This window comes from Zonotrichia albicollis, chromosome 9 (genome assembly GCF_047830755.1).
Source record: "Zonotrichia albicollis isolate bZonAlb1 chromosome 9, bZonAlb1.hap1, whole genome shotgun sequence".
Classification (NCBI taxonomy): domain Eukaryota; kingdom Metazoa; phylum Chordata; class Aves; order Passeriformes; family Passerellidae; genus Zonotrichia; species Zonotrichia albicollis.
This window is the reverse complement of record NC_133827.1, coordinates 27,538,791-27,549,189: the sequence shown is the minus strand read 5'-3', so window position 1 is coordinate 27,549,189 and position 10,399 is coordinate 27,538,791. Positions and strand designations below refer to the sequence as shown.

Sequence of the window (10,399 nt, the reverse complement as noted above, 5' to 3'; positions counted from 1 at the left end):
TCAGGTTTGTTGTAATTTATTTCTGAGTTATTCTCAAGCAATGTTACAAAACATTTTAATGTCTTGATAAGAAAATAAAATTTAAATAAAAATACATTCAACAATACATCATAATAACATTAAAACTTTTACAATCCTAACAGAACTAATTACTGAATAACATCACTTTTCTACACTAATCAAAATTAATGCAACTTTTATTATTAATTATTCTACTTGTACCTAATTAAATTCTAGAACATCTACTGTACTTTAAAACATTATAAAATGATAAATCAAATCTTAAGGGTCACAAATATTCAATGGACTTCTGGGTTTTTTTTCCTCAATATTCCAGTACCAAAGCAAAAAAAAAAAAAGTGCATATTATAAAACCCCAACATTGCAAGAGTATACTACATAATTTTTCATAAATTTTAATTTGAAAACAGCAGAAAATGGCTCCAAGGAAGAGGGTTTGCCACTGGGTTAATTCATATACAACAAACCATAATTCTGACCCTCAACCACATTCAACTTTGTTTAATGGCAGTTTTTGATTAATGGCAATTTATCTTTACCTTGGCAAAACACATCTACTTGCATTGCTGTATTCTCCCTCACTTTTAACTGTTGGCAAATAAAAGTCCTGTTGAACACATCAAATGTGTAAAAAAAGGAAAAGACAAAACCAGCTGAGGTGATTAAATGATTGTGATGTTGCAGGTCCTAGTACTGAATCCCAGATATTCTAAAATACCTTGGCATTAAAATGAAGTCATTTTAACAAGTTACATTCATTCCAAAGAAATTTCAATCCTGTCTTACCACCTTGCTTCCATTATAGAAAGCCTTCTTCCAACAGTATAATAAATGTGTGGTAATTCCAACACCTTACTGTTTCAAGCATTGTGGATTTCTAGTCTAAGTTACATTCCTAATTAATTTGGCCAAATTGTGATTGGAAAAACAAAACAAAACCTAAAAAATATCCCACAAAACAACAAAAGACCCCACAGAAAATGCTTTAAAAAATAAAAGTACCACATACAACTTTTATTAAAAATAATATTCCAAGGAGTACCATTGTATTTAATACTGATGAAGCAAAGTTGCCACAGTAATACCTTTGCTTCTTCCTGGTTATATACATATACTTTTTCTCAGCAGAAAACTAACTTCTCAGACAAAGTGAGCAAAAATTAATCTTACTGAAGTCAGGAATGCCAGTTTAAAATCATGTTAAGTGGCAAATACGAATCTATGTAACTAAAGATACAAAAATATTCACTGAAGCATTGTTTAAAGACAAAACAATGTTGATCATTCAACTGATCATAACAAGCAGATACTACAAAGTATCTAAAAATAATCTGGGATAGTCCAGATATCTAAAGTGCTTTGAGTGATTATAATAGAGATTATTTATTAGATTTGTAGTCAAAAGTTGAGCTGGACGTAGTTATTACTTTTTATAAAAAGAAGTTAAATCATACATGGGATGATGTTAATTGATCAGTACTTAACCACAATCTGTTCACACTTCAATTTTTCTATCTGAAGGCAAACCTATTTAACAAGAATGTTACTACCCTGCATTTCTTTTCAGATTAAGTAAAAATATGTACCTTAAAAACTGCTAAAGAAAATAGATAGTGGTCTAATGTCACTCCATATATTACTCACTCCAAATGTAAACAAGAGGTACAACGTAAGTTCCCTGATTTCTTCTTTAGGACTTAATAACTCAACTAACACTGGTATTTGCTGTCCAGATTATTTGCAGCATACTGCATGGTTCTGTAGAACTTCAACTGTAGATAAACCAAGTCCTGACAACACCTAATACAAGGAAAAAAAAAAGTCAAATGTATTGAGTGTAAAGCTTCAGATCTTTTCCACATCATAAGATCCTGGGATTTCTATTTCGAGATCCGTATCAGCAGGGCAGGCACTCATGGTAAACTCATGTAAGTTTGCAGTGTATGTACTGAGATGTAATCCAACCAACAAATGCAGTGTGGATTTTCTTCCATGAAAAAGCTTATTTCTTTACAAAGTTCTTTCCAATAAGAAAACAATGGCAAAACAACCTTTAGATTTATTCACATCTGTTATTTCAAGAACCTGGAACTTCAAGTTCTTCAGCAAAATGAGAATAAACCTTAAAAACCAGATTTCCAAGAAGGTATTTTTCTCTTAAATATTAAATAGATTGTCAACACAACTAGCATTTATGTTCATTCTTAAATATTTTGCAAAAATGCATATAGTGAGTTTAAAAAAAAAACAAACAAAAAACCAAAATACTAGAACATTTCCAGTTTCTTTTTTCATCCAAGTGGGCCAGTTGGTTTTTGTTAGGAAACTTTTCCAACAATTGGATTTTCTCTGCAAAAAACCAAAATATTATATGTAAATACTTTTAAGATTAACATTTGCTTTCTAGTTCTCATCATGCAATTTTAACTTATCAAGCAAAAAACCCCAATTTCTACCATTAATTGTGAAATTTAGTGATTTTCAAAAACCTCATTTACTTTCACATGGGACTTCTAAATCACAGTCAATTTTCCTGAAAAACTTGGGTCAAACACTAACCTAAGCAAACCATACCAGGTTTTGAGCTTTTCTTTATTTTTCCTTTCCTTCAATCAATCCTTAGTGATACAAAGACAAAATCTAAAAACTTGCCAGTGGTGTTCCAGAGGCATAAGCCAGGATTAAAGAGAATCAAAGAATGTGCTCTGGAACAACAATGTGCTCCAAAGAACAGATTTTCACATTCATAAGAAATAGTATTTATCATTGAGTATGGCAAGTGAAATACAAACAGTAAATATGCTACTAAAAGATATGTTTCTGCAGTAAAATTTTGACAGTTTCACATAACTTGATACTTCAATTATTTAGCCAAATTTTTTTGGGGGAGAAAAAAAAAAAAAAGGGCAGGCATACTGTTATAGATAAATTTTGTGTGCACTTCAAATGCCAAGTTGCAAGGAAACAAAAGAGTCACTGCACCCAATTACAGGAATCCCAACAGGAACAGATGAATCCACACCAGATGAACTCGGATCTTCAACAACTGCTAAAAAGCTGCACTAACACAAATGATGTACCATTCTCTCCATGTCTGTGTTGTCTAACTCTACCTTCATTATCTCTGCCCCATGATTTATTGTTTTCAAAATATACATTTATCAATGTCAAAGTTACACAAGATACTTACTCACTACCGTATTTGGCACTAGATGATCTCTTCTTCTGGTATTTTTCATGTGATTCATCCAGCTTTTCTATTATATCTATTATCTGCTGAAGTGTATGAAAAGTGGCTACAGAATCTTCTATGGTGAAGTTGGAATAATCATCTGGTTCTTTCCGAGGACCTTGATAGACTGCTATACTTCCACAAGCCTCTGCAAAAACAATCACAATCATCTCATTTAGAATTTCAACAATTAAAAACCAAATCTAACTCCCATGCAAATGGTAACTCCAACATTCTGAAATGTAAAGTTACTCAGGCTTATACATAAAGTGGATTAAGATAAAAGCAGGAGGCAGTATCAATTAAATGTATCTACAAGTCTATAGCTTATGTTCTGCTAGCTCTGTTCAGCATCTTGAGCATCCAGCTGTCTCCTCTTCACATTAAGAGAAGTTCAGCGTTTCCTTACAGCCTAATATTCATCACATAGTAAGGAAAGGGACAACAAAGGCAGAAAAGCACCACCTACAGTTGCAGTTTAAACTATTAAAATATTACACATACGGAAATTCAGGTAGAACAATGACTGATATCTATTGTAAAAAAACGCCTGAAGAACATCAGGCACTTTGAATTTTTATCTTCTATCTCTTTCTCTACTTTCTATTATTTCCAGGTGAATCATTAAATTCAGTTAATTGTTCAAAATTTATATTCTTGCTCTAGAGAACTAGAACTGAATATCAGTGTAATTCTTCTTAATTATCATTTGGGTACCTTCCAACTTCTGTAATTTAGACCTGTTGATAGTGAAAAGGGAGTAAATTCTTTCCGTCTCTCTGTCTCCATCAATCTCAATTTGAGTATCAGCAGGAACATCTCTAAAAGGTGAACACAGACAGGTAATCAATAATTCTTGAAAGCAAGTAAAACAGATTCTTTTTCATTACACATAGCCTTTTAATATGTTTACCACGCATAGACAGTTTCACAAAACTTAGTATGTAGTTTATATAACCTACCCAGTTAAGGACAAATTTATTTTTAAAAGAAATCAAAGCTTTTCTTTGTTTTCAGAAATCAGCAGCTTCTAAAAAGTCATTAAACCATTTTAAGATGTTATTAGTTTTTCTAACATACCTACAAAACCCAAATGATTTGTCAAATCTGCATGCAAAATTATTTAGCTGACTTTCTTAGGGCACTCCTTTCAAGTATGTGAAGTGGTTGTAAAGAACAAGACAAAGTCATTAAGCAGAGAAGACTTTCAGGCTGAACTTTCTGGTGTGTCATATTTCTTCATGCAACCTGGCATGTGAATTAAATCCATTATTCTGCATGAAGAGATCTCAGAAGCAGGGTATTTGTGCTTTTCATGCTGAGCAGGTTCTCTCCACGGGGTGGCACCCAAAGTAACAGAGATGCAGCAGTGTGTGCCTGCTCCCCTGGCAGGTCAGTATGGCATTGAGCAGAACGAGAGGGAAAGCCCTGCTGGCTGTGTGGGAGCTGCAGAGGCTCCGGCCCGGGCGGGCGGCACTTACGCGGTGCAGCGCGCGCAGCCCTCGGTGCTCTCGGCCGTGGCCTTGCAGCACAGCCAGCTCCCGTTCAGGAAAGCAGAGGGGTGGTAGAAGCTCAGCCTCCTCTGGTTGCACCTGGTCACCCGGCACAGAGCCTCTATCCACTCGCTGGCTTCTACACAGTTATTTGCTTGGATATAGAGTGGTTTTTCTCCATGGAGTACTTGAAACATCTGTAGAAGAAACATATTATTCTGCTGAGTAAAAAAATCCAGTTACCGAGCAACTTCAAATATGTAAAAATAGATTTCAGTCCTCAGGCAATTGCAAAAACTCTAAGACAGAAAGTGAGACAAGGGAGAACAGCAGACTTTTCACCTCTTGCAACTACACAGAGCAGAAAAGCCCTGCCAGAACAGCTCCCTGTGTTCTCATCTAAGAAATTAGAACAGGATGCATCTTCTGTCTTCTTCATCCACATATCTTTCAGTGTGACCCCAGATTTCAAGAAGCATGACCTTCATTCTTCAGCACAGAAGATTCCCACAAGTCTCTCTCTCCTTTAGCCATCACTGGCCTTAGTGACAGCTGCTCTTTTATCACTTCCTCAGATGTTTGGGCTGACTTAAGAACAGAAATAACTGATGTGTTCCAGGGCTAGAATGAGGCTGTGAGCACAGACAACTGCCTCAGCTGATGAAGAGATTGCAGAAGTTCTCACCAAAAGGAATAAATACAAGTTTGGTAACATTACATTTCAAGCAGCACATAATATATTTTCAACTGCTTTGTAATAAGGTCACATAGTTTTAACCTTCATTCCAGAAATTAGGCAAGGGGGGCAAAGTCACAGTCAGAAAACTTGGTGCAGACAGCCACATTTCCAGGTTAATTTCCATGTGCAGAATACTTGGAGAGACTGCATACAGCTTGGTATTCCTGATCCATAAAAGACCTTTTGCTGAAGTGTTTAGGAAGGGGGTTTTGTTAAGTCTGTAAGCTAATTACAATCTTTTATTTAAAGAACATATCAAGAATTAGATATAAACTATCTTTTGACCCACATTTTTCTTGTTGAAGGAGTTCTCATCAAGTTTCTCCACTGCAAGGATGTTTTTGATTGGAATAGTGAAAATTGGTTCTTTATCTGTAAAAAATTGTAAACAGAGGAGTGAGGCAATCTTTAAGAACGGTTTTATAATCTCAGGGCACTGATATTGAAGTTCATGCTCTAAAAATATGCATTTTTATTATGGAAAAAATAGGCATGAATCAGACAGAAGCCTCTATTAATCAAGGCAAAAGTAACCAAAATAAATCATAGGTATTTTAGGAAAAGAAAAAAATTATACCATTTTAAAAGCACAAAAAAAAGCTACAAACACTTAAGACAATATTGAAAAATAAAAATAATTGTAAAATAAACATGATTTACCTTGCTGTTTGTGGTATGTGAATTCTCTACTTGTTAGACAGAACCATCGCTTCTTGAAATTCTTTTTACCAATCCGAGTCCTTCCCTGAGCTCTTTTGTACATTTCTCTGTAAAGACAGAATCAAATGAAATGCAACCATTAGTCTTCAAAACCATTTATTGAGATAAGACATTATCGTTCATCATGTAAAAATCTATTCATTGTACATTAAAAAAAAATCTAATACTTGTTCACAACAGATCCTCAAGACTTGCTCCCACTATGGCGAGGGTGTGCAGGGCTCCAAAACCAGGAAAGGAGTCTGAAAACCACACAGCCCAGGCCAGTGCTTGCAGCAGGACATTTGGAGGGGACACATAACTTGTTCAGAGGAAGAATTCCAAATTTTCACAAAAGGGAATAAGGTGTATCTAACTACAAGATTCTCTCTTTCCTGCCACTTTCTCCATGTAATTGGAGAATGTACTTGGCCTTATCTGGATCAGTGAATATCAGTGAAATGACACTGGACATGGCTCAACAGCAAGGGCAGACAAACTGCATTTTGTACACTTTAGGTGTACTCACTCCTAACTCTTTCTTTTATTTTGAACAACAGCCATCAATTTATTACTGTAACCAAGTGTTGATCTACTACAATTTCCTCCTTCATTTCTATTCAGCATCTTAGTAAGAGACATGTTTCTTCCTTGTTTGAAATTTGGATGCCCATTTGATCTTTTCTTCTTATAAACCTGCTGCTCACCTAAATTAAAATATTCTCAAGTAAATTAAACTAGTTTTTCCTCATGAGTGTTGTTCAAATAATCACCTATTCTCGATCAACATCAAGCAGAAGAGAGTTCATTTTTTAGGAAGAGTGACATTCACCTCCATCAATATAACAGTATTCTAGCACTAAATGTTAAGTATTTAAATTACAGGGTAGTTTTCTACCTAACTTCAAAGGCAGAACATTTAGCTGGCCAGACTTACACAGGAGGTAGAATAATTCTAAGTTAATAACGTTGTTTTAAAATATACTTTTGCAACCCTCAAAAACCACCACAGAGCACACACTGAACTGTGACAGTAATGCTGACAGTCTTCAATAGGTTTTCAGCTGCTTTGAATGTTATTTTAAAGTATTTAGAAGATGAGTTATGAAAGTTTGCAGTTGTTCTGTTAAACTAATTCTACATACTAAGAATTGTCTAAATTACAAATATAGTACTTTCTACAATACATCACACATTTTAATAAGCTTTAATCTGAATGTGGCATTAATGAAAAAAGACTGAAGTCAATTTTGTTGCGGACAAAATAAATTCAAGATGTATTCACCCTTCTTTTAGATGAACTGGCTCGCTCACACCACTGGGCTCTTTACTCTCAGTAGAGGAAACATCATCCAGGAACTTCAGGAAAAAAACCACAGGAAGTATAAATATACAATATTCAGAAACACAAAAAGCCCAAAAGTTATTTTGAAAATGTAAATGCACAATTTCTCCTTGAACAGAGCAGGTTTTTTAAGCAATAGATGAAAATATATGGCAGGGCCTAGGAACAATGTAACAAGGGACGCCCAGAGGTCACACAAGCTTTCTGTAATGAGTTACTACAGCAGACCCAATAACAACTTCTTTCAGAAAATATACACTTTACTTTTTAAACTAAATTAGCTTAGTTCACTATGTGTAACTCCTGTGTATGGTTTTGCTACATTATTTTTTGGTTTGGGTTTTTTTAATGTCTGAAACAGACCACAACTTTTCTTTTTCTCTCTAGGAGCAAACTGAACATTAACACAACCATTTAATAATGAAGACTGATCAGCTACACCAACAATAAAATAAAATACAGTTGAAAGTTACCTTTTTAACAGATTCAGTAAATTGTTCTTCTTGAAATGTTTTGAAAAATTCACACATGAATGTCTCCTTGAAACTTGACTGAAAGGAAAAGTATATTGACAAAAATAAACTTTTTTATGAACTTTCAATACGCAGAATGTTTGAAATGAGAAAGAATTTTAATAGCCTTACAAGTTTGCTTTTGGTCAAACTTCCCCAGCTCCCCAAAGTCTGGATGGCTTTTGATATAAGAGTTAATGTTCTAGAAGTCTGTGCATCCTAAAACAATGAAACAAAATTCAGAAGTCATATGTTTTCACAGTTCCAGGTAGAACTGATTAAAAAATTAAAATGTCAAGAAAGATAGTATATTACACAATGTAGTAAATATGGTACATCTGCATTCCTTTTCTTTCCCCCAAAAGAAAAAAATGTGTATGAAATATTATCTAGTTTATTAGCTACTGCACAGTGTTTATTATTTTAGTCACTACTACTAGAATTTAATATTAGTACTGGTGAAATATTTTTACCTATAAAACACTAGAAGCCCTCAAATCCTGTAATCATTACTACACATCTAACAAACTTCTGAATAATAAACAGAATGAACTACTGCAGGACAAATGGTCCAAGTTTTCATAATAAAAAGTGAAATTTAAAACTTCATCTTTAATGCTTTTACTTGGTTTGTTTGCTACCTCACCGATGGCATTTTAATACAGAATAATAAACACAGCCTCCAAAAGTGGCCTTGCTGTTCCCTTTTAGATGTTTAACCCTCAAGTGTTAAAATTCTGTAATTTTTTTTTACTCAAAAATCTGGATAATGTCAAGGCAATGAATTTGAGTAAGTGTATCTTTTTCTTCTGAAGGCACACACATATAAGTAAATAAAATGATAACTCGTGGAGAAGCAGATTTCAAATCTTTTCTGTATTTAATGTGAAAAACAATACAGGTTTTTAAATCTTGATATTCCTGTTTTTGAAATTGTTTTATACTGTGTATCTACTTGACAAACAAACATAGAAAATTTGTCAACCCGTTGCAACTAGTGGAGTCCAGGACAAATACACCAACCAATTACTGGATAATGCTACAACCTCTGCTTAAGACCCACATGGCAATAAATGTCTGAATGTTTAATTTCCTTGGTGGAAAGAACCAAGGCAGTTTAGGCCTATACCATAAAGGACCCTCAGTCATGTTGTTATTTTACCCCAGAAGCACATTCCCAAAAAAAGCACAGAATCTTTAACATTGAAAGCTCTTCCACATGATTTGAGAACACCCCATAAAGACTGAAATATCTGATGCTTAAAGATTTGTAAATATCTTACTTCCTTTATGAACTGCACCTAGAGATATTTAGTCATCTTATTTCCCAGTTACTGGAAGTAACTTATGCCTTCCCAAACCAACAGCTCTGACAGTATGAATAAAACAGAACAAAGCTTCACAAGACTTACTGGATGGTGAGGTCGTAAATGAAAAGTATGAGGTGAGACTACGGCTACAGCAAAGAAACGAAGAAACACAAAGCTGCTCACTGCAGAATACTGTACATGAGGGTCATCTGCAGAGAAAAACCATGAAATGTAACATGCACTGAACTTAGGAAACCATGAAGACAGTTAACATAAAAATCCTTAAGATAACATCAAAGGAGACATTCATATTTTAAAATAGAATAGAAAAATCAATGAAGCGCATGAAATGAGAAAGGTGGTCATGGTAAGAAATGTTCTTCTTATAGTGGAGTGTTTACTGCTAATTTATCTGAGAAGAAGTTCTATTCCCATACAACTGGCTCATCAGCTCCACTGGGAGAAACAATGAGATGATTGCAAGCATTTACATACACAGCTGATTAGGCCTGGCTGGATGCTGCACCCAGAGACAAAACACTGCAGACGCTGCCTCTGAACTCTGGGCTATTGGATTCTGTCACCTGGAAAGCTCCTCGCTGATAATTCCAGTACATTAATGCTGCATATCAAATGCAGTCAACACAGGGGAGCAAATATAATTGCAATTCTGAGTTGCATCATAAACCCCTGCTGTTATATAATTTTGAGGATGTAAATGAGAATTTTCTCATTAAATCTTGGGTATATCTGCTTTTATACTGGGAAATACAGTGAGGTCACATTCTTACTCTAACGACCACTTCAATCTGATCTGGTAAGTCAGCTTTTCTGAAAGGACTGTCTGAACTGGAGCAATTTATGGCTCAGTTTCAGAGATAAACATGAATCAGTGAAATGTTCTACATTATGAGGAGCAGCCTTCACCTGTAGCTTATTACAGGACATTTCAGATTTTAATTGGCTCAAGTGTGAGTACTTCAGACCCACAACATTACTCCTATATTAAAAGCATTCTGAAAGACTAAAGCTATTCTAATACTGGTCA

At 34.7% G+C, this 10,399-nt stretch overlaps 1 protein-coding gene across 3 annotated transcripts in view; it reads right to left on the bottom strand.

Moving 5' to 3' along the window:
• The window catches only part of RASA2 (RAS p21 protein activator 2), a 45,462-nt gene continuing 35,063 nt past the window's right edge, over positions 1–10,399 (bottom strand). For all 3 annotated transcript variants that reach the window (XM_074547109.1, XM_005489460.4, XM_026794953.2), the window contains 10 exons: positions 9,454–9,560; positions 8,174–8,260; positions 8,003–8,080; positions 7,470–7,543; positions 6,146–6,252; positions 5,775–5,857; positions 4,735–4,943; positions 3,971–4,074; positions 3,212–3,401; positions 1–2,370 (listed from right to left, as the gene is read on the bottom strand). In XM_074547109.1, coding sequence (XP_074403210.1) covers positions 2,340–2,370; positions 3,212–3,401; positions 3,971–4,074; positions 4,735–4,943; positions 5,775–5,857; positions 6,146–6,252; positions 7,470–7,543; positions 8,003–8,080; positions 8,174–8,260; positions 9,454–9,560 — 1,070 coding nt within the window. In that variant the 3' untranslated portion in view covers positions 1–2,339. The remainder of the gene's footprint in view (positions 2,371–3,211; positions 3,402–3,970; positions 4,075–4,734; positions 4,944–5,774; positions 5,858–6,145; positions 6,253–7,469; positions 7,544–8,002; positions 8,081–8,173; positions 8,261–9,453; positions 9,561–10,399) is intronic.